The sequence below is a fragment of the Hydra vulgaris genome, chromosome 11 (assembly GCF_038396675.1).
Source record: "Hydra vulgaris chromosome 11, alternate assembly HydraT2T_AEP".
In the NCBI taxonomy this organism is placed as follows: Eukaryota; Metazoa; Cnidaria; class Hydrozoa; order Anthoathecata; family Hydridae; genus Hydra; species Hydra vulgaris.
The window spans coordinates 9451718-9478004 of NC_088930.1; the positions used below are offsets into that span (position 1 = coordinate 9451718).

Genomic DNA, 26287 nt, shown 5'->3' on the forward strand with positions numbered 1-26287 from the left:
TTCTGAATTTGATTTAAAAGTAATAAATTTGGATTATGTAGGTAGCATAGTAAACCAGCAATCTTATAGTTTCTTTTTTCAGTAATTCAATAATAAAATAGTACTATTGTATTATTTTACTGAATTAGACAGTAGTAAATAATTTTTCACCTATGTTAATATTTTTATTTCTAAGTTTTCTTTAGTAAAAGCAAAATAATTTTATCAGATTTTATCTGATTACAGTCTCCTTTTCCCAGGGTACCTACAACATGAAGAGTCACGAAAATTTTGTAATACATTTGTTTTTTATGCTTTTTTATGCATAATTCATAACAGTTCACTTTATAGCATGTTAGTCATCAGGGAACTTTATTCCCTAAGCTTTCTAGACTTTTTAATATTATAACTATTGGTCAATGTTGCAAAAGGGAAATAATCTACAGCCGTCAAATGAGTTAATACTTCTTTGTTACCTATTTTATAACAGTAGGCAGTAATGTTGGGCTACTGTATTGCTAAACTGTAAGTATATTATTTACATACTATTATTATATTATTTGACTGTATTGCTGAACTGTAAATGTATTACCTACTGTATTGCTAAACTGTAAATGTATTATTTACTTACTATTATTATATTATTTTTATTTTTATGGTATCAGTACCATAAAAAGAAAACAAGCAGAAATTATGCTACTTCTGGTGCGTATAATTTTTTTTAGAATTGTCTTGAACTCTGTGTCATCTAGTATCACATTAGACTATTATTATTGGTTTTATTGTGGAAAGATGTTCAGTAGCAATGATTCAAATGAGAATATGCCACATTCTGAAAGAATACAGTTTTACCTATGAAGCCGTTTCTTAAATGTATTATTTATCATTACAACCAACATGTCAACATTGACATGTTGGTTGTAATGATAAATAATACATTAGTGCTGTACTTGCCCAGTACTGTACTAATGTTAGTTATTGCCCAGGTAACATTATCAAATGACGGGTAACCGTCATTTGATAAGTTTTAAGTTCTTTTCCATACAAGTTTAGGTGTATAGTTTTGTAATATATTTGTTTTTTATGCTTTTTCACTCATCACTCATACAAAAATTATAAAAAGTTTGGAAAAAAATTTGGAAACAACTTAACTAAAAGCATAATTAAGAAGGAAATAATGAATAAAAATATATTCCGGATTTTTTCCGGATATTTTACCCAAACAATTTTACAGATTTTTAAAATAAGACCTGGATGATCTATGTTATTATTATAACTCATGCGTACAATTTATTACTTTAGATAAAACAGAAATTATCTAACTTGTTTTTAATTTTTCTTTCGGATAAAAATCTTTCAAAACTTGGAAGATGGAAGATATAGTTGTGCTATTTTAGAGTTAGACATTTTGTGCAAACCTGCAACTTCAGTGGCATTAGAATAGATTTTCTCAACAATCGACGACCTGCATCTTTTGCACCCTAAACAGTGGACAGGCTAGTATTTCTAAACCGTTATTGGGACTTGTGTATCCTGGACACTTCAAGTAAAATAAAATTTAGAAATAAGTAAAAAAGAACATTTCTAAATAAATGACATCATTTCAACAGTTGATAAAAACTTTTTATCAACTGTTTATAAGAACAGGCATGCATTTTCACAATTTTTGACAGCACTAATTATAAGTGCTTTAAATTTAATTATCATTGTGGGAAATTGTATAGTATTTTTCTTAAGAAAGTTATTATTTGAAGAAAGTGATTCACTATATAAAAAATTATGAACTTTATTTTGAGTTTTTTCTATGATGTCTCTATCGTTTTGAACTTTTAAAAAAATGAAAAAAAGGAAATTTTTATGAAAAGACAAATGTAAAACAAAACAAAATCAAGTTTCAAACTCTTATCTAGTTTTTTTTTCAAAAAACCTTAAATAAACATATTTGATTAAAACCAGCAATATTCCCTTGGCACAAAAAAAATTATTTTTATCTCAAAAAGGTTAAAAGAACAATTACTTATGTGAAAAACCATAATATCAACACCATTTTTTATGTAAACTTATTGTATTCTAATTTTTTTATATTTTACAAAAAATCTACAAAAAGATTTTGCTTTGTATATCCACTTTGCATCAAACGCGTCATCTAAACCACTTCAATCAAATGCTGCATATATGTATTATTTAATATTACCATATATATTTATTATTTATTACCATACATATAAACTATGCATGGTATAATGCTAAAAGTATTTTTATTTTCATAATCTTTACTCTCGCCTGACCAGAACTTTTCATCAATTAACTTGTCCATATACCAAAATGTGAACATTTTATATTGGTGCAATATTGTTCACAACATTTAGCCAATATCGAGATAAATATTGTACCAATATTGCAACAATGCTGCTTGCTACTAGGGAGCTTAATCATAACTCTTCCTCTTATTTCTTGTTGTCTGAACACTGTTTAATAATAATATTGTGGCATAACAATAATAATGCTACATAACATTGTTAAATGCCATAACGCATTGTAAAGACAAAAAAGTAGAAAATAAAATATACACTACCGGTCATAAGTTTGGGTTCCCTTGAAAAATTTAATAATAAACAAAAAAAATAAAGACTTTTCTCATTATAGGTATTTATTTATACTGTTTATTATATAATAATCATATTTTCAGTAAAATAAGAGATGATTTTAAATATCACGCAGTATTCTGTCAGGTCAGGTTATCTGGTATAGGTCAGGTATACTGATATATTATCTATATAGGCTAATTGTAACATGTAACCCAGTACAATCTACTTCATGTCCTGCTGCCTTATAGGATACGCCTTTTTAGGCAAAGGTTTGGTTGAGTAAAGGCTAGAGATGGTGTCTCGATAAAAATACTCATCTTGGGCAGATGTTACCTGCATCTGACTACTGTCTTGTAGAAGGCCTCCTATGCAAAGACTTAAGGGGTAAACAGACTCTATCTGTTAACCAGCCTCGCACCCCTACTTCATCTATTAGACTGGCGCAGATGTATTTTTAGTACATTGTTTCCAGTTTAGGATGTTGAATGGTGAATCTTCTTGACTCAATGCATGGGTTTTGCTTGTGTCTCTGTTTTTATGACTGCAACTCATTCTATTATCTCCTAATGAGGGTACAACTCTAAAACTCAATTTTATGGTTCTGAAGCCGGCTGGTAGTCAGGTTTCCCAAACTCTGTGGTAGCTTCAGAGAGGCTGATTCCATCAACAGCTGAAAAATATCAATGTATTAACAGTGCCGTGTTGCGCATGGATGGTGTCCCTGCTTGTACTTTTGGTGTGCATTGCCAAGGCAACATTTGGAGCTCTTTGTTACGGCTTAGGGTTTATTAATAGTAATGAGGCAATTGCTTGGGCTATTAAACAGTGTACTGAGTACTATCTATGCTTTGAGTCAAGTTCTTCAACAAATTTAAAAATGAATAAAGTACCAAAAACTATAAAACACAAAAAACCATTGTCATCACCAAGTTCTCTAAACCTATCATTCACTAATATTTGTGGTCTTTGAAGTAACATTTTTTTTTTTTGAGTCTTATCTCTTGAAAGTTCACCAGACCTACTTGCTCTTTATGAGACTAATTTGAGTTCAGCTGTTTCATCTTGTGGTCTTAGTGTTGATGGTTATCTCCTTTTAATTTGTAAAGACTCCAATAGTCAAATGGTTGGCCTGGGCATTTACATTCATAAGAATTCACCCATTTGTTGGTAAACTAGGATTGAATTCACAAACTATTCTTTTATGTGCTTTCGTTTAGCACCACTTCACTATTGCCTTTCTCTTTGTTCTATATCGCTCTACTTCATCTCAAGACTGCACTCTTTTTGATGTTATTTCTGATCATATTGACCAAGCCCTCTCTCTTTATCCATCAGCCAATATTGTTGTTGTCGGTGACTTTAATACTTATCACACTGAATGGCTTAGCTCCAATGTCAGTGACTCTGCAGGCATTAAAGCCCACAACTTTTGCCTTTCTCAATCCCTAACTAAAAAAGTCAACTTTCCAACTCGCTTTCCAGACAACCCGAATCATTTACCTTCTCTACTCGATCTATGTCTTGTTTCTGATCCTAGTCAGTGCTCAGTTTCTCCACATTCACCCTTAGGTGCTTCTGATTACAGTTTGATCTCTCTAAAACTATTATCTCATTCTTCTTCATTATCCGAATCCTCCTATTATTGTACCTCTTACAACCACCTTAAGCCTGACTGGGACTCTTTCCTTGATTTTCTTTGTGATGGCCCTTGGGTAAAAATCTTTCGTCTTCATACTGAAAAATGTGCTTCTTACATAACTTCGTCAATTCAGGCAGGCATGGAATTTTTTATTCCCTCTCGACGATTCCAGGTCAAGCCTCACTCTTCTCCATAGTTTTCCTCATATGGTGCTGGTGCGATTGCCAATCAAAACCGTTACTTCCATATCTATCAGCAAAACAATTCTCCAGAAAACAGACGTTTTTTTATTACTGCTGGAAACTATTGTAAAAAGGTTTTGTCTAACGCCAAAGCCCGCTCTATTCTCAGGTCATGAAATCTCATATTTTATCACAAAAATTAGGCTCTCTTGACTTCTGGAGAATCTTTAATAGTATCAATAATAAGGTCAAATCTGTAATTACACCTCTCTTGTATGGTTCAGACTTTGTCACCTCACCTAAAGACAAAGCTGAATTGTTTGCTTTTTTGAATTGTTTGCAACTTTTCATCAATATCATCCCTTGAGTCCACTAGTTGTGTTCGACCTAATATAGCCGTCAAACAAGTTGATCCATTGCTTGACATTCGTATCACTCCAGCTTCTGTATCTAAAGTGATTTCCTGCTTAGACTCTTCTACAGCTTGTGGTCTGGACAAAATACCTGTCATAGTCTTGCAGAAGTGTTCTCTGATTTGTCTTACTACCGTCCCATTAGTCTTCTTCCTATCATAAGCAAAAATTTTGAATCTTTAATTAACAAACACTTAATCTCTCATCTTAAATCTAATAACTTACTTTCTGATCATCAATATGGATTTCGATCTGCTCGTTCTTCAACTGATTTGCTAACAGTAATAACCTATAGGTTTTATTGTGCATTAGATAAAAGTGGAGATGTTAAGGCCATTGCTCTTGATATTTCTAAAGCTTTTGATAAAGTTTGGCATGCTAGTCTTCTCTATTAGCTTTCTTCTTACGGTGTATATGGTAACCTCGTTAAGATTTTTGAATTCTTCCTTTCCAATCGTAATATAAATGTTGTCCTCGATGGACAGCACTCTTCTTCTTATTCTGTAACTTCAGGGGTTCCTCAAGGTTCTATCCTTGGCCTTATACTCTTTAATTTACATTAACAATCTTCCAGATATTCTCACATCTAAGGCGGCATTGTTTGCTGATGATGCTACCATTTATTATTGTCATGATAAGAAGCCAACACTCTCTAATTGCTTGAAAGGAGCATTTGAGCTTGAAGAGGATCTCACTTCTGCTACATCATGGGGCTCACAGTGGCTAGGGAATTTCAATTCAGATAAAGCTCAAATTTTTCAGCCAATCGTTATCGTTATAGTTTAGATCTTCCTATATTTATGAATGGTAATGTACTTGATGAGTCATCTACCCTTTATTTTCTAGGATTAACTCTTACTTCCGATCTTTCTTGGAAACCATTCATCAAATCCGTTGCAAAATTAGCATCTGCTAAGGTTGCATCTCTTTATCAAGCTTGGCACTTTCTTACTTTGGGTTTTATTCTCTATCTCTACAAATCTCAAATCTGGCCTTGTATTGAATACTGTTGCCATATTTGGGGCGGATCTTCTAATGATGCCCTTTCTCTCTTAGACAAGTTACAAAAACGCATTGTAAACATAGTTGAATTTGCTCTTGCAGCAACCTCCAACCATCATCACATCGTTGTAATGTTGCTTCTCTTTCTCTTTTCTACAAATACTATAATGGACACTGCTCTAAAGACCTAACGCCTTTTGTGCCATCTACTAAAGTTCATTCTCATGTTACTCATCATTCAATTAAGTCTCATCCTTTTTCTATGACTGTTCCTAAGTGCTCCTAAAACTCTTATTTGTCTAGTTTTTTTCCTCGATCATCAGTTCTTTGGAATTTGCTTCCTTCATCTTGATTTCCTGATTCATATAATTTGTAATCCTTCAAGTCGTCTGTCAATCGTTATCATGCTCTACAATCTTCATTTTTTCTCTTCCAGTAACTTTTAACTCTAATTAGTGGTTGCTTGCACCTTTTTTGGAAGCAAAGATGTTTAAAAAATATTTTCACTTTAAAAAAAAATAGAATTTTTCAATAACTTTTAATTAATCATTGTTTTCAATACAATGATCATTCTTTCAAGAAAATGAATAAATGGGATAACATTTTGAAAAGTATTTCAGTATTTTTTTTTAGTTATTTTTAATCATGGTACTCTCAATTCGCAAAAGATCACCAAATTTTTTTTCCATCACCAGACCATGGCTTACCCTCCACCATGCTTCACTTTTGGGATCACATATTGTTTCATCACACATTTATAAAATAAATAACAAACAATGATTTCCTCAGAAACTTTTGAACTTTGATTCATCAGTGATTAAGACTTGTGACAATTGTTTTATTTCCCCGTATCACGTTTTTTGCTCATCTCAATCATTTAATTTTATTTAGCTTGCATAATAACCGTTTTTAGGCAGCAACACTTCCTTTCAAACCGTAATTGCTAAAACATTGTTTTACAGTTAAAACAGATACTGGTGTTTGTTCCATGGAACTAAGTTGTTGACAAATTTCAGTAGCAATTCAAGTACAAACTCTTTTACTTTGAACATAGATGAATTTGTCTTTTTGATTTCAGCGTTGCTATAGGTCTCCGTTAACAATTTTAATTCTGATTACCATCAGTTTCATGTTTTCTTGACAATGCTCTAATGACTACATTTTGAGAAAAAAAAATTTTTTAAAGCAATTTTTTGTGTTGAATAACTTTCCTTAAAATTAATAATAAAATTCTCCCTATTTATTGTACACTTAGCACCGCTTTTACCTATTTTTCTTGAATCAAAACATAAAATATATACTTGTCTTCAAATTTTAAAACTAGGACAAAATACTTTAAATTAATCCTTGTTCATAATAATTGTTCTATGAAGGTTACAATAACCAAACTTAATTGAACAAAAACAATGTTTTGATTACCTTTCTGTATAAAAACACTAAACACACTAAACCTACTTCACTTAACTTAAATTTGAATTTATGACTTATTCATAAAGAACAAGTAACAAAATATAAAGTGCTTACAAGAACAAAGATTCATAAAATTTTGTAGTGGTGTGGTGGTAGGGCATATACTTTGTAAGGAAAAAGCTCCCCATTTTTCACATTTCGATCACAGTTGGATTCCCAATTTTTCCTGGTAGTACTATGCTTAGCTTTTTCCCCTGAAAGGCATAGTCTTTGAGCTTTTGTTAAGCCTTTTTTTTTGTAGTCAAAAGGTTGAGAGAGGATAGTAGCAACGATTTAAATAGATAAATAAACAAAAAAATTTATTATGAAATTTTGTTGCATACATGTATACAATTTTTATTTTATTTTTAAGATCAAAATTTGATAATGGTATTGTATTAAAAAAACTGATCAATCTCCAGCTCAATTTTTATGAAGAGCATGGTGACATGTTGAAATATTCACAGTTTCTGATAGAATTGTCAACTTTACCAGAAAACACTAGAGAAGAAAGGTTTGTTTTATTATGTTTTATATATATTATAATAAATATAATTTTACATTGTAAGTTAAATTGTGCAGTTACATTGATATTATCAACAAATCATCTAAACCAGGAAACAGTAAATCCAAAAATTTTTAGTTGGAGTTGAAGTGAACTTTTTCATTAAATTGATGTTTCTTAGAGTTGAAGTGATTTTCTTCATTAAATGTTGAAATCTGATAAATTTGATCGGTTGGCAATTCAGTTTAATGAAATTATCAATGACAATTTATTTTTTTGGTAAATCAAGCAAATGGTTGCAAGTTTTATGGTTCCAACAGACTTTTTGTTGATTTCATTCTAAAGTTAATTTAAAATTCTTAATGAATAAAAAATTAGTATTATACAAATCAAAATAAATAAATTAAAACCATAAATAATTCATTACTGTTGTTTAAAGATTCAATCCTTGTAAACATATTTCCTTTAACCAGTTTGATACATATCATAATAAATTATTTCTTAATAGATACTAACAGTAGTCATAGAAACAATAAAATCATTACTACTCTTTCTTGTGCTAGTGGTAAATATGTAAACACAGAAATAAGCAGTGATTTTTAAATTGTTGTTGTCTAACTTTTTGTTTAAAAAATGTTTTCAATTATAATTAAAAAGATGTGTAATAGATATATTTTAAAAAACAGTGAAATTTTTAAAATTGTAAAACTTTATTAAATAAAATTCATTATTTAATAGATTAGATAATTTCTTGGAATAAAAATCATGTTGACAGAATTATGTTGATTTTAAAGAGCGACTCTGTTAGTACTATCATAGGTCACTCAAAAACTTTTTCTGTTAACTTGCTATCAAAGAATTAATAAAAATAATGATCTTTCTAAATATCACCTAATAAATCGTTACTTAAGCAATCTTTAGAGATTTTAAAAGTTTTCTTTATTTTCTTGCTATACTCTTATTTCAGTTTCTATTTTCCATAAATCTTTTATTCATGCATGTACAGAATTCTGTTGTCATACTTAACCTGGTACTTTTAATGAGGTCTTAAATCTTAATCTTCTACTATTTTAAACAAGATCCAAAAGTTAACCAACAAATTTTAGTAGTGTAATTGCAATCTAGTTTCAATTATTATTGTAAATCCAATCCAATTATTTAAAAACATCACTGCAAGAATTTCAAATTTGTAAAGTTCGAATTTGATTGCAACCGAACAAAAAAAAATAATTCAGAATTTTTCAATATGAAAATAGTAAAATCTCAACCAAAGAAATTTTAACTTGAAAATGTTAAACCGAAAACAATTAAAAAAAAATCCTGGGATTAAATGCTTAATTCTGGGAATTCAGGATTGTTAAAAACCGTGGAATCTTAGAATTATATATATATATATATATATATATATATATATATATATATATATATATATATATATATATATATATATATATATATATATATATATATATATACATATATATATGTATATATATATATGCATATATATGGATATATATATATATATATATATATATATATATATATATATATATATATATATATATATATATATATATATATAGATATATATGCATATATATATCTATATATATATATCTATATATATATATATATATATATATATATATATATATATATATATATATATATATATATATATATATATATATATATATATATATATATATATATATATATATATATATATATATATATATATATATGCAACCCTCAGAATTAGGAAAAATCAGGTTGGCAATAACTTGCCGACCTCAATCTTTTAGAGGTCGGCAAAAAAAAGTTTAATACAAAGGTCTTACTGTAAAACATAGAAACAATGTTGGCAATTTTTTGACCTAACTGCCGACATCAAACAATTTAAGGTCGGCAGTTAGATGGGGATTACTGAATGCCGACCCTAATTCTGAGGGTTGTATATATATATATATATATATATACACACACATGTGTGTGTGTGTTTATTAATTTGTGAAAATTTGTTTGAAGATTTGATAAAATAAAACAAAAATTCTAATTAATAGGAAATTAATAATGCTGAGTTTTATTATTTTATTTTTATTTTTAGATATCATTGGTGCAAAGAAGCTTTGGGAATATTGGAAGTTATGGATAATGAAGTTAATTGTTCAGATAATGTTATCGATTGGCATGTTAAGGAAATATTGGCTTATGCTTATTTTCAATCAAGTATAATTCAGTATGAACAGAAAATTTTGGAATGTAATACTTCAAATATAGAAACTGTTTTCCAAGAAGAAAAGGAGGTTGACATTTTATGTATTTGTGTGTGTATAAATATATATTTTATGTTTATCTGTGTGTGTATATATATATATATATATATATATATACATATATATATACATATATATATAAATATATATATATATATATATATATATATATATATATATATATATATATATATGTATACATATATATATATATATATATATATATATATATATATATATACATATATGTATATATATATATATATATATGTATATATATATGTATGTATATATATATATATATGTATGTATGTATGTATGTATGTATTTATGTATGTATATATATATGTATGTATGTATGTATGTATGTATGTATGTATGTATGTATGTATGTATGTATGTATGTATGTATATATATATATATATATACACACACACTCACACATATACACATATTAGATTAACTTATCTTGTATGAGAATTTTAATTTAATTTATAAACATCAATAAATGCAGTTTCTCTCGATACTCTTTTTTTATTTTCAAGAAATTTTTGCTAGAATTTCAATACTAGTGTCTTCAGCTTATACAACAAACAAACAAAAGCGTCACAAAAGCATCATAAATTAATACTAAACTAAACAAAAGCATCATAAATTAGCAACATTACTTATTTGATTGAAAATTTGACAAAAACCTATACAAGTTTATACTGCTTATAAAAAATGTTTTATATTTTCTTATTGTAATAGAATGCAAGCATTTTAAGAATTATTACAACAATTAAAAATTCCACAATAAAAGTGAATAATATATTAAAGTAATTAATATATAAAAAAAAAATTTATGATATGAAATAAAAATTATTATGCCATAGTTAAGAGTGCAGTAATTTTATATTTGCAAGAGCGAGAGCATTAGCTCTTGCTTCCCACCTATTGTTAAATATCAAATTTTATTGCATATAGCAGGTAAAATACTATTTATAATATTTAGCAATAATATTTTTCACAATATGAAACCAATAACTAAATACTCTTGTTAAAATTGTTTATCAATATGAACTGTTAAGGTATGACAAAAAGTATATAAAATATGATACGTGGATCAAAGATGGGAATATGGCGCAAATAATGTATTTTTTAATTTTTTGATCATCACTGCTTACATGGTGAAACAAATTAAGCTTAACTTAATCATGTGAGCAATAATGATCAAAAACTCTTGCACAGTATTTAAAAAAAATTTTTAAGAAAAAAACATAAGTTTTTATCTTGTTTTTCAAGCCATTGTTGTGAACCTCCAGCAATTTTCTATCAATCAAAAGAATATTAATCTGGCTTTCAGAGTATAATATAAAATATATTTTATAATATTGCGTTCCTTGCCGAAATAATAAAGAAAAAGAAAACCATATAGGTTAAGGAATAATAGCTTGCTTGTAATTTTTATTAATTTCTGTATGTTTCTGTAAGAATCTGAACACTTTTTTTTTTTTTAATTTACCTCCATAAGGCCAATTTAATTTACCTCCATAAGAGGCTACTTGTGGCTATAACCCTCTCTCAACTCTATAACTCCGAAACACGAACCTTGACGAACAAGGCCGCTGCGCGGAGAAACAAGTTGAGCACAGTACTACCAGGGACGTGGTGGGAATCGAACTCGGAACCTCTCGCTTATGAAGCGAGAGGTTCTGAGTTCTACCACTACACCACTACCGCATAGGGCTAAATTTCAATCTAATCACTGTGCATTAAGATTTTAGATTTTTAGATTTTAATCACTGTGTATTTAGATTTTCATCCTGATAAAATAACAACAACAAAGAATTTAAAAAAATATAGTTTGCATAATGGAAATAATCTCCTCGGTTCATCCCAAGTACGGGCAAAAAATGACCTTTGGACTTGTTAAGGGTACCTTTATACTCATTGTAAAAAAAAGGTATTCTACAGTTGAGGGGGGTACTCAATTTTTATTTTTTTATTTTTAATTTTTTTTAATAACTTTTTTTAAATTTGTTATTACAATTCTTTTTTATAACACTTGAAGAACTAAAATTTGAAAGAGATTATATTTTTTACTTTTTTCAATCTCGCATAACAAATAAGTATAAAGAGATATTGTTAGTACCTATTATTAAATATGTAATGCTTAGCTACACTAATAATTTTGAAAATGGAAGTACGGAAGAAGCAGACAAGATACTGAAGGAGCAGCTGCTGCTATTAATACAATACTTAGATACTTAAAATACTTAAATACTTAAAATAATACTTAAAACTTAAATACTTAAAACAATACTTAAAAAAAAGTTCTAGCAAAAAACAAGTTTTTCATTAGAACTTTCATTAGAACTATTCCTAAAGATTCAAGTTGTCATAATAAACATTTTAATAAAGTAGAATGATTAAAAAAATACTTATTACTAAGTTATCGAACCCATTTGTTCGTCTAAAATACATTTTTGTATTTTTTAAGCATTGCAATGTTTGAAAAATATAAAATTTTAATTCGTTTTATTTTTAAAGGTTATATTTTATCTTAAAGGTTATATTTTCTTTTGCTAATTTCTTCTGTTTATATACAAAATTTTAAAGCAAAGTCATCCCAAGATGCTAAGCCAAGAAAAATTTTTATTGACTTCATAGCAGTCTGTTAAATGTATTTGCCAGATAATACACCTTATGTAAATAAATATGAAAAACTATGACATTAAACCTACTATAAGTTTAAAAATTTTCAGTTAAACAACACAAGTAAATATAAGTAGAAAAAATGATTGCATTAAGTTAATATCGATTATTATGCTGCAAATAATATATTAGACCTTTTACACTTCTTTAAAAGAGAGGTTTAGTTATAATAAATCATCCTGTAAAAGAAAGATTTTGTTATAATAAATCACCATGTAAAAGAGAGGTTATGGTTAGTGTAAACTATTTTGTGAAGCTTGTAAAATGATAATTGTTACAATAATTATTTGCATTTAAGTCAATATTTTAAAATTTTGTTTCTGTAAAGAAATGTATATTTTTAGCTTGATGAAGATTTAATTGAAAAAAATTTTGTTGCTGCATTGAATACATCAGTTGATATATTGTCAGAGATTCTCAGTGAACAACTTTCCAGAAGTGATGTAATTATATTTCATAATATTTAGTATTATATATATATATATATATATATATATATATATATATATATATATATATATATATATATATATATATATATATATATATATATATATATATATGTATATATATATATATATATATAGATATATATATAGATATAGATATAGATATATATATAGATATATATATATATATATATATATATATATATATATATATATATATATATATATATATATATATATATATATATATAGATATAGATATTTATATATGTACATATATATAAATATATTTATAGGTATGTATTTATATATATATATATATATATATATATAATATATATATATATATATATACATATATTTATATTTGTATATATATATATATTTTAAATGTTGACATCTTCAATAGATTTTATTTGTATAAATAGTTTTTTAAAAAACTTTTTTTTATGGATTAACTTCTATTTGTTAAAAATATATTTATTTTTACAATATTTCGAGGGAATATAGATACCCTCGTTATCAAGTATATTAAAAACCGTTATAAAAAAATAATATTTTACAAAACCGTCTAAATTTACAAAACAATGTTCTTTGTAAAGAGCTTCTTTTTGATAGTTTTTTAAGAGAGTTTTTTGTGACATAAGAATTTGAACATAGGTTTCCAAAATGACGTCGTCACATGATCGCCATCATCCCAGTTAAGACTATTGTTGCAAAAGGTACTTTCGTTGTGTTGTATTTCCAACGCTTTCCTAACTTTCCTATTAAAACTATTTATTTCTATTTTTAATGTATTGCGACCATTCCAGTGGAAATTTCCTTGGCAAATTTTGGAATGTTCAGCTACAACTGAATTTTTCCCTTTACTTTGTTGTGCAGTTGTTTGATGCTGGCATATCCGAGACGATATCTTCATTTTCACCAACATAACATTTGCCACAAGAGCACTCTAATTTGTAAACACCGGGATAGGAATTAACTGGTAGTGTAGGTTTATTTTTAGAACTAAGTAGACTTTGGAGATTTTTCGGAGACTTTAACATTGGTGCATATTCTGCTTTTTTAAAAACTCTTTGTAACTTAGGACTGATTCTAGGGATCCAGGATAAAGACACAATTATTTTTGGAGACATTAGGATGTTGATTTTCCGTGAGATCTTTTTTGTTGTTAACACTTTCTTTCGCAGACTTAACTAGTTTTTCAAGACTTTTCCTCTCAAAGCCGTTTTCTACAAATACATCAATAAGAAACAACAGCTCATCATTAATGTTATTTATTGTGCATAAACGTAGTGCTCTATGGACGAAACCAATAAAGACACCATTGATAATTTTAGGGTCATGGCATGAGTTCGGTTTAATTTGAACGTTTGTGATTGCCTTTTTGCGATGTTTTTTAAAACTATATCTACCGGTTTTATTGTTGGTAACTGAAACATCAAGTTTAATGTATTGGTTAAGTCAGCAGATTCCATTGTGTATTGAATACTTTTGTGTTGTTTGTTAAGTAAATCTAAAAACTTTTGCGCATCTTCTTCTACTTGGAACCTTGAATGAATATCATCGACATATCTTTTAAATGATTTCACATGGATGTTGTTGTTAGGCGCCAATGAAAGAGCATTACTTTCATGATGTTGTAAAAAACACTCAGCAACTACCACCATAAGAGCTAACCCAATTGGTCCAGAGTTTTCAAGCTCGTGAATATCATTTTCATATAAAAATAGCAATAAGAAAGAAAAACATGGTGTTCTGACCTTCCTAACTTATTATAATTATAAGTTTATTTTTATTTTAAAATTTGTACCTTGTTATGACTATGATATTTATTGTTATCTTAAAAATGATCTATGTAAACGATTTGCATAATGTTTCAGCAAAACTTAACACGATAATGTTTGCTGACGACACAAATCTTTTCTTATCGAACAGTGACATTAGGCAACTTTACTCTGACATGAACTATGAATTAAGGAATGTCAGTGAATGGTTTAAGGCTTATAAACTGTCACTCAATGTAGATAAAACAAAGTATACTCTATTCCATAAAAAATCACAACAGGAAAACCTTCCCTTAAAATTACCAAATTTAATTTTAGATGATAAACTAATAAAAAAAAAATGAGTCAATAAAATTCTTATGAATTCTTATTGATGAAAATTTATCATGGCTTCCTCACATAAATTATATCCAATCAAAAATTAGTAAAACAATTGGTTTAATGTACCGTATTCGCCCATATGTAAACATCAGAAAGTCTGAAACTAGTATATTTTGGCCTTTTACATTGTTTTATTTACTATTCCAATATTACATGGGCTAGTACTCAACCAACAAAACTTAAAAAAATATTTTTTCTACAAAAACATGCATGCAGACTTATATATAATTTAAAAAAATATGAACGTGCAAAACCACTAATGAAAGACATGCAAATGATGAGTATATATGAAGTTAATATTTACCAACACTTAATTTTTATGTATAAATATAATAACAGCCTGATTCCAAAAACCTTTAATAAAAAATTTACAAAAAATGTTAACAATAATTACTCTCTTAGAATAAATCAATGGAATACTTATAAATTGCCTAGAATTAGGAGCAAGTATTCTGAATATGGAATAGCATACCGTGGACCGAAACTATGGAACACATTTCAAAAAACTAAACATTTAAATACCGTAAAATCACTAAACTCCTTTGTGAAATTTTTTTAAAATGAAATTATTAAACATTATAAAAAATTTTTTAATTTTTCTAAATAAACATTCCATTATTCTTAGTTTTTTCTATTTTTATTTTTTTGTTTGATTGTCTCTTATTTTTATCTTTAAAATAATTTGCCAGTATTTTAAATGACTATCGTTAAAATTATATTGATACTATTTACTTTCTTTCTTTAAATGTAAATATTTATGAAAGTTTTTATCTTTTTATTATATTGGAACTGTACATAATATTTTTAATAATCTTATTCTATTTTAAACTTGTAAAGCCCACATAGGGGCTCTATGAAAAGATTGTGGTGACTTTAGTCATCCATATCTTCTTTGAGCCCCTGCCTGTTTTTTATAAATCAACTTTTTTTTTTGTATGTAAATGTTTCTTTGTAACTATATTTTCTTATTATATAAACAGCAAATATATATTTAAAAATATATATATATATATATATATATATATATGTATTTTTTTTAAATATATGTAATGTATTTTTTTTAAAACCTTAGGAAGTTATGTTTTTACATGCTGATCAGGCAGCACAGTGTTTATTTCAAGCATCCATTTTGTATTCACTTTTATGCCAGGTACTTTATTATGCATTTGTTTAAAGAAATAGTATTTTTAATTTAAAAGCTTAAATTTTAATATATTAAATATTTTGTAAAAAATAAAAATTCTTTTTCAGTTTTTTTGAGTTTTTAGAAATTTTGATTTTTCCAGAATTTCAATGCAATTAAAGCAGCTTTTTTTTCTGGTTTGCTTTATGAACACCTAATTGCATGCAACAAAAGTGTTGAAGAAAATTTCAAAAAATTGCGAGCTAAATCCTGGTCTTATGTTGTATTGCATTTATTAAATGTTAATGAAGTATGTCTAGCTGAGTTGCTTCTTAAGAAAATTAGTTCAGAAGAACTTACAAATGTAAAAATAGCAGAAGCTGCTGTCATGATAAGAAATGGAAAGGTGATTATTTTTGTCACAATTTCTTTATGTATCAGTGTTGACAACTTTTGCCGTAAAAATTTAGTAGAAAATGTTTGTCTTCTCAAAATTGAATTAACTTTATTTTACTTAAAAATATTAGATACTTTTTGATGTTGTTACCTTAAAGAGTGGTACACATATTAAAAAATATTAGACATTGTTGTTGTTACCTTACAGAGTGGTATAAATAATAATTATGTTAGATATTGATTGAAGTTGTTACTTTATAAGTGGTATAAATAATAAAAAATGCTAGATGTTGACTAGTGTAAATGGTAAAAAGTATTAAATGTTGGTTTGTGGACTGGTATGGTATATGGGATGTATATATATATATAAATAATATATATATATATATATATATATATATATATATATATATATATATATATATATATATATATATATATATATATATATATATATATATATATATATATTTATATGTATATATATATATATATATATATATAAATGTGTATATATATATATATTTTTTTGTTAATTCACCTCCCCAAGGCCAAAAAGTCCACTACAGACGAGGAGGCTCCTTAGTGGTTATAACCCTCTCTCAACTCTATAACTCCGAAACACGAACCTTGACAAACAAGGCTGCTGCGCAGAGAAACAAGTTGAGTGCGGTACTACTGGGACATGGTGAGGATCAAACTCGGAACCTCTCGCTTATGAAGTGAGTGCTCTACCACTACACCACTACCGCATATATATATATATATATATATTATATATATATATATATATATATATATATATATATATATATATATATATATATATATATATATATATATATATATATATATATATATATATATATAAATATGGTTTTTCAAATCTGAAAAACCATACCCCTAAATTTGGGGCAAATCTATAAAAAATGAGCCTCGCAAAGTTTGAGCGCTGTCCGATCACTTTTTTCCCCCCCTCAAGTTAAAAATTTAGGGGAAAATTGACCGAAAAGTGGTAATTTTCGGGCGCCTTGAGGGAGGGGTAATTTTTTGTTTTTTCAAATTTTTTTTTTCAAAAATCTATGTTTGGTGGTATTGAAAATCATGAAAATCAGAATTTTTGTAGTTAAAGTTAGATTTATATATATATATATATATATATATATATATATATATATATATATATATATATATATATATATATATATATATATATATATATATAATATATATATATATATATATATATATAATATATATATATATATATATATATATAAATATATATATATATATATATATATATATAAATATATATATATATATATAAATATATATATATATATATATATATATATATATATATGTATATATATATATATATATATATATATATATATATATATATATATATATATATATATATATATATATATATATATATTTATAAGCATTGTGTGTATTAACATATACACACAAGGCATCTCTAACTATTCCCAATACATAACAGAGGGATCAACCAACTTCATTTTGCCAGAAAGAATGAACAGTTGTTGGTTGTGACCTCAGCAATGTTGTTTATCTATATTGAAAAAACACTATTTATCTATATTGAAAAATCAAAATGAGCAAGAATAAATAAAATTATAAATTTATATTCAAGTTTTATAACAGAAAAAAAATTTACAAATCTAATAATAATCAAGTTTAACTCTTTATCTTTTTTCGCATCACACAAAGTCCATCATTAAACTTAATCTTTGAAATTGTACCGGATTTTTGTTCTTGTGATCTGAATACAGATTGAACTTTGTCCACAGTTAGCAATCTGTTGTGCTTTTCAGTTTCATCAGAATATCTATGAATATACTGCCCCATCATACCTATTGACCGTTCTGAATGGTCATTTACAAAAATCAAAGTTTCAGCATATTTTTAAAAACTTTTGAAGCATGACTGAGTATGCCAATAGTTTGGTGGAAGTGAGAGCCAGTCTTGAACTCGTTGCTTATCAAACCCAAGCATGTCAAAAATCAGGTAAGAAAAGACATCAACCAAGGCAGACAAGGATGGTGGTTTTTCCCCAATTTTTGTATTCATTTTATAAATTTCCTTGATATCTTGCTTTACTTTATTCTCAGGCTTGTAATAGTCAGAGCTAGGCATATCAAATGACAGAATTGCTGATGCAATTTTTGCCTTCTCCTCTGATGCTAACTCATCATCTAGCAAAGCTAAAGGTATCATTGTTGAATCCAAATACCAACAGTGTTTATACTGAGACTCTAATATAGCATCGACAGCTATTGGGTTTGTACATACCTTCTTGTACAGATGCATTTGATGTATGGCTGTAATGTCAAGAAAAGGAGCTTTGATGACATCCTCAGATTGTAGATACCATTTTCCATAAAAGCAAACAATAAATTCTGTAATAAGCTTAATTTCAATTTTCAGTTTATCATTTTCCTGAACAAACGTAAGTTGATCGGATAAAAGCCGAAGCTTTAGATAATAAATTGCTTTTCCTAAAAATCTTGCATGATGAATAGCACCAGTTTTTCTTACTTTATATGTTATAGGGGATAAGTACGTGACAACTAATTCTGCAAGCTCACTTCTATGATCTCTTATAATACCTGGTTTACTAACGTATGCTTTGCAAAATGTTAATGACTTCATAGCTGCCTTTTCTAAAAAATATTTTTAAGCTTTTTGAAAAGAGGATTATCAGGTCCACTAGTTTCTTCATTGGTCACTAATTTCCAAAAGTGAAGCATTCTTAATTCAGTCACATGATGCCTACATGCTATTTGGAGGAGATACTTATCCAGTTCTTGAGATATTCTGGAAACTGATCCTTTATTCGTCCCAGTGTTGGATGACGTTGTATCAAAGCATATTCCTCTAGTTTTTGATGTAAGTTGATACTCCTTAATTAAGTTCATTACACCTAAGGACTGATCTTCACCAGTGAATGACGCTAGTGTAGGTACTCCAAGTAGGTAAGTCTGTCCATTAATGTTAACTAAAACAGCCATTCTATCCCTCTTTAACATTTTTCCTTTGTTTAGTTCAAACAAGGTCTTCCCATCAAAATGAATTATACATGGATATGGAGATGCGTCTATGGCTGCTTTAACATCTTCTTTTGAAATTTTTGCCATGTTTTCATTTTCTTTTTTCATTTTTCTATATGCGGTAGACTGACTGCTTTTAACTTGTTTAAGATCAACACCTGATTGATATAGAATTGCATTTGTTACCTTCTGTAAAACATTTGGTGATATATCACAGGCTGTAGCAGTAAGTGAAACATTACCAGCAAAAACATCTTTTGGAATTTTTGCAATTACTGTGTCTGGGTTTTCAGAGACTTCTATATGATACCAATCACCTGGCTCGAAATCAGATTCAATTGAAGAATCATTGCTTAAAATTGTGTCTATAAGTTCAACGTTGGGTACATCATCTCTCAAAATCTTAGGCTGTAAACGATTTTTCTTCCTGATGCTTTCTTTTGCCTAATTAACAGAAAAAAAGTAGCTTTAGTTTTTAATTTTAAAATTAGTGGAAAAAAGAATTAACAGAGCTTGAGAAAGAGCTAAAGTAATTAATTAAAAGTATTGAATACCTTTTTTCTATATTTAATATCCTCTGAACCAATAACAAACTTTCTTTCATTTTCCTGATCTTCAAAAAATTTTAGATCTTCAATCTTGTCTTTTAGTGATCTTTTTTTATCTTTACTGATTGTGTCTTGATATTGGAATTGTAATGACTCATTATAATTCCAATATTAATAAAAATGTTTATACCTGATATAGCTGGTTTTGCCTCTTTTATAATAAAAAGTTCCTTTTTCATTGACCTAAGTTGTGCTTCACTCATTTTTAATGTTTATTGTATGTACTAATCTGTATTTATTAGAAAAATTCAAAGTTTTAAACTATCAGAATTTACACGAAAATATATGTATATAACATCAGGCATAACAGAAAATATATTTTAAAAAATACCAATTTTCATGATTTTCAATATCACCAAACATAGATTTTTGAGAAGTAAGAAAAAAACCATATATTTTTAAACAAAAATATAGGCCTATATATAAACAGCAGGAAAAAAAAATTTGAAAACAAAAAAAATTGCCCCTCCCTCAAGACGCCCGAAAATGAACACTTTTCGGTCAATTTTCCCCTAAATTATTAGCTTGAGGGGGGGTCAAAAGTGAACAGACAGCGCTCAAACTTTGTGAGGCTCATTTTTTATATATTTGCTCTAAATTTAGGGGTATGGTTTTTTAAACTTAAAAATTCACTTTTTTTAAAAATCCCAAATATATATATATATATATTTAAATATATATATATGTAAATATATATATATATACTTATATATATATATATATATATATATATATATATATATATATATATATATATACATATTTATATATATATACATAAGTTATTTTTCAAAATGGTGTATGAACAATTTTTTTTTTATATACCATCTTAAATAAAAAATTTTAAGAAGCTTAAAAAACAAATAACTAATAATCACAACTAATTTTGTAAAAAATGACTTAAAAAGTTATTGAAAAAAAATACATTAAAAAATGTTAATAAAATGCATTTTTATGAGCAATTTATTTAAAGCAGCACATTAAAGCAAAAGCAGCACACAAAATTGCTCATACTTTAAATATAAACTCTTTATGTATATATATATATATATATATATATATATATATATATATATATATATTATATATATATATATATATATATATATATATATGTGTGTGTATATATATATATATATGTATATATATATGTGTGTGTATATATATTATTATCCTTGTGTTTTTAGATTATTGCTGCCCTAATATATTTTTCACATTTAAAAAATTAAAAATAATGAAAGATTTATTGTTTTATTACAATCAAAAAAAACAATGAAGTTTTTTTTTTTGGCTGTAATAATAATCCTTTAAAGTCTCTATAATACTGCCCAAAACCTTTGCAGCTCCCTGTTTTAGTATGACATCATTAATGATGTTTTATGCTAAGTATGCAAAGATGTTTATACATAAAATTTTTTGCAAATTATATACAAAGATTGTATGTACATAAATTTTTATTAAATAAGAATTTTTTTAATAAAAACATTTTTTTACTTGCATTTGTAATATATAATAAATTGTATATTTTATTTAAAAATTAAATATATAGCTTTGTTTCAATTAACTTCAAAACTTTAATTCATCAAGCACTCTCATGAAGATGTATACAAGCATATATATATATATATATATATATATATATATATATATATATATATATATATATATATATATATATATATATATATATATATATATATATATATATATATATATGTCTGTATATATATATATATATATATATATATATATATATATATATATATATATATATATATATATATATTATGTATATGTGTGTAACAAATAATATATGGTAACATGTTTTCAATTTATTTTTATGTAATCAATAATTTTTATTGGCATTTGAGCTACTTAATTGCAGTAATGTTTATTTATTTTTTTTAAGGTTGATTCTAGCATTGAAATATTAAATCAAGTTATTGACAAGCACAAGCTAAGTACATCGCCTACATCTCTTTTGTTAAAAGCAGAAGCTTATTTCATGATATCTTGTGTAAAGCTTTCAAGTCATAAAAATGAAGTTTTATGTAATTCAGGTTGAACTAAACTTATTCTTATTATTTACTAAAATAAATCTGTAGAAGGAGATGTAGTATGTAGAGTATTCTATACCAGACAGATAATTGATATTGGTATTTTCATATTGTAGAAATATAATAGCAGTATTAAAACTAGTTTTCAAAGAAAATGCTTAATTTACATTTATGTAAAATACAAATTAAAAGTTTTAAAATTTTAAAAGGTTTTTAAAAGATAATAATAAAAGTAAACAATTTTACACGCCACAAGAAACTTGAAAGTCATTTAAATTTGTTTTTAAATTTTTTTCCCTAATTACATTAAAGTGCCATTTTGTAAAGCAAAAAATAAAACAAACTATGTTATCCATCCAAAGTACCATTTTAAAAAGCAAAAAAATAGAACAACTATGTTTTTATCACAACTATGTTGTCCATGTCCATTGTCCTTGTTTGAAACTGCACTTGCAGTTAAAAAAACCTTTTAGATTTAACACTGTTTGGTCAAACTGTTAAAAGAAGGCCATCACCTGTTGGGTATTTTTTGTTAGTCCACCTTCATCTTCAAATAGTTTCATTTTCTTTTTTTTGCACTTGATTTTATTGCCAGGGCATTCTGCCTAGACCTTTTTAAATTTTTAAATTTACTTTTTTTTTATATTACACTTTCATTGAGAAAGTAAAAAAATAGTTTATACACATAAATTATTTTTTAGAGGTGCATGTTCCGGTACAATCTCCATTTCCACCTTTAAAAGATTGCTTAAAATACTTAAGGAGTGTATACTTAGCATCTATTGAAAATGCATCAGGTTATAGTTTTTTTCTCAACATTTTTTTAAAATGATTATTTTCTTTTTACATTTATATTTTGCACCATTTTTCTTTTTAGATTTCTCATTTGTTTGGGAAGTATTAGATAAATTAATTACATGTTTGCTCCATAATGCAGAGTTATTTAAACAGCAAGGTTACATCCCACAAGCAAAAGCACTTCTCAAAGAGGCATTACTTTTGTCAAAAAAGTTTCATCTCTCAATGAGGTACAACGTTAAGTGATAGTAGTAGTCATAGTTGTAATAGCAGTTGTAGTTGTAGTACTACTCATTTTTGTAGTAGGATTAGCATCAGCAGTTATAGATACAGAAAATCATTATTACTATTGATAATATTTATCGAAATTTATGATATTTGTAGACATTGATAGTATTTATAGACATAAAAATTGTTATTTCTATTATCTTTATTGTTATTCGGTGTTTGTTTTTTTAGAACTATTAACATAATTCAACAAAAAGCTTCACTGGATTTAATTCTTCAAAATAAAGTTTCTTTTGAAAAAAACTTCAACACCATAAAAACTTTTTTTAAATCTTCAATACAAGATTGTTTTAATGGATTGGATCTCTATCTTCCAGATTTTGTGAACCACGATGTTGACTGTTCATGTGCTAATTGTGCGTACCCCATTTTGCAAGAGATATGTATTCGATTATTTTTGCAGTACATGGAGAGTCAAAGACAATGGGAAAAAAGTGATACTCCTTGCGAGTTTCCAAGAGTCATTGAGCAAGTCATCAATAATGCATGTTTCCGTTTTAGTAATAAACTTGCAAGCATTAAAGATATAATGTCATATTCAATTAATCTTTCTACTACTAATAAAACAAAACAAAATAAACTAAAAAGTAACGGCACAGAACTTTTTTCAAAGTATTTTGCAGAAGCTAAAATAATACAGCCAATTGTAGAAGTTAAAAGTAATCTTGCTGACACTGTTGAAAAGTTGATTAAGCAAGTACAAAGCTGTTCATTAGAAAAAATTCAGCATGAATATTGCAGAATTATTGCTCAGTTGTATTGTTTGAGAAACCTATTGTTAATCAATGAAAGTTTGATTTCTAGTACATGGAAAATTCCAGTTAAAATAAATAATAAAGTATATTCGTCTCAATGTAATGGCGAGATAGAATGTATTTCTAAACAGACTCAAAGCAAAACTAAAACAAGGGCGTCACAAAAAAATATTGATTACAAAACTGATGCTTCTCTAAATACTGTCTGTGAAGATGAGGTTGTGGAAAAAAAACTTACTCGCAAATTGCGCTCCTCTAAAAAATGCATATCTGTTAAAAAAATGAAACCTGAAAGTAATTTACCTGTAGTTAAGAGTAGCTTTGATATAAGTTTATTTCTGAATGATATGGAGAAGTCACTTCAAATATTAAATCCTTACACAGATACCTTACTAATTAAATCAATCTATCAACTTATATCCATTATTTCAGGAATGCAAGCAAAAAAGCTAACTTTAGAATGTGAATTACTTCATCAATCTCGTACATTGCACCAGCAGGTACTAAACTGTATTTCTACTAAAGACAGAAGGTGAGAAGAATTTAAGAAGTTTTTTTTATTTTTTTTTTTTATGAATTATTTTGCATTTTCTTTGAATATTCTTTTAAAATGGTTATTACATATTATACTAAATATAATAATTACATATTCTAGGAGAAAAAGACTTAATAAAAAGGTAGGTTAACTTTTTTTATTTTATATGAAATTGTTGTATGAAACAATTAGTGTTTAAAGTCACAGTTGTTCAATAATTAACCATTTTGAAAAAACTGCTATTTTGACTTCAGAAATTCTTTATGGTCAAGTTTGAATATCTTATAATGAAATGTTTTATAATAATAAATAACAAATATTTTATATAAGTCAATCTTATAAAGAAATTAGAACAAATAGAAAACAAATGTTGTAAATTAATAAATTTATTTTTAATATAAAATAAAAGTTTTTCGTTTCATTCAAATGAAAGAAAAAATCCAAAATCCTCTTAAAACTTTTGTTTTACCAACAAGCTTGTACTAGCAAGTGTATCTATAATGATAAGTATTCTCCAAAATAGAAACTATTACATCATGTCTTGCACAAATCACCTATTCGTAAAATTGTTTTTTGTTAAATTCTGTTTTCAAATATTAACAAATGTGATAAACTTTAGTTTTAACAACTTAGCCTAAATAATTAAAATGTTTTTTTGTATGTATTAGGAGGTAATGTGTTGTTTTGCCAGTCAGAATGTTGAAATGTATTTTGCAAGTCAATCAGGATATTGAAATGTATTTTTTAAGCCAATTAGAATATTTAATTACAATTTAAGTCAAGTCATTGAAGTACAAAATAAATGTGATGATTGGGTATTAAATATGAACAATGAGTTGGATAAAAATTGCCCTGTGACAGCAGCATGTTGCGACTGTCAAAAGTTTAGCTTTAAATTTTTGATGCAAAATTTAAAAAAAAAAATCAAAAGTGTTATACAAACTCCTAAAAGCACATTAGAGTATTAGTATAAACTAAAAATTAACATTTAGCATTGGTAAATGCTGATTTTTGAGGGGTGCAAACCACATTACTAGTAGTGCTCTACATGTTTCTCTGTGCAACAAAGGTTTGTGTTATTGAGTCAACAATGGTTTGTGTTAACGAGTCAACAAAGGTTTATGTTAACAAGTTCACAAAGGTTTGTGTGAACAAGTCAACAAAGATTTGTGTTTATGAGTCATAAGATTGAAGCATAAAATATATTATGAACTTGAATATTAAAACTGTACTGTTCTTAATTTAAGGCTACACAAATCATCTATATTTTCAAATCTGTGAATTTTTGGAAAACTC

At 26.7% G+C, this 26287-nt stretch overlaps 1 protein-coding gene across 3 annotated transcripts in view; it reads left to right on the top strand.

The window, feature by feature from the left end:
• Window positions 1–26287, top strand: part of LOC101239166 (uncharacterized) — a 111808-nt gene that overhangs the window by 36669 nt on the left and 48852 nt on the right. For 2 of the 3 annotated variants that reach the window (XM_065810029.1, XM_065810028.1), the window contains 10 exons: window positions 7626–7766; window positions 9868–10066; window positions 13079–13177; window positions 16424–16501; window positions 16638–16880; window positions 22468–22618; window positions 23317–23412; window positions 23493–23643; window positions 23873–24988; window positions 25112–25133. In XM_065810029.1, coding sequence (XP_065666101.1) covers window positions 7626–7766; window positions 9868–10066; window positions 13079–13177; window positions 16424–16501; window positions 16638–16880; window positions 22468–22618; window positions 23317–23412; window positions 23493–23643; window positions 23873–24988; window positions 25112–25133 — 2296 coding nt within the window. The remainder of the gene's footprint in view (window positions 1–7625; window positions 7767–9867; window positions 10067–13078; window positions 13178–16423; window positions 16502–16637; window positions 16881–22467; window positions 22619–23316; window positions 23413–23492; window positions 23644–23872; window positions 24989–25111; window positions 25134–26287) is intronic. The other variant, XM_065810030.1, reaches the window with a different exon arrangement.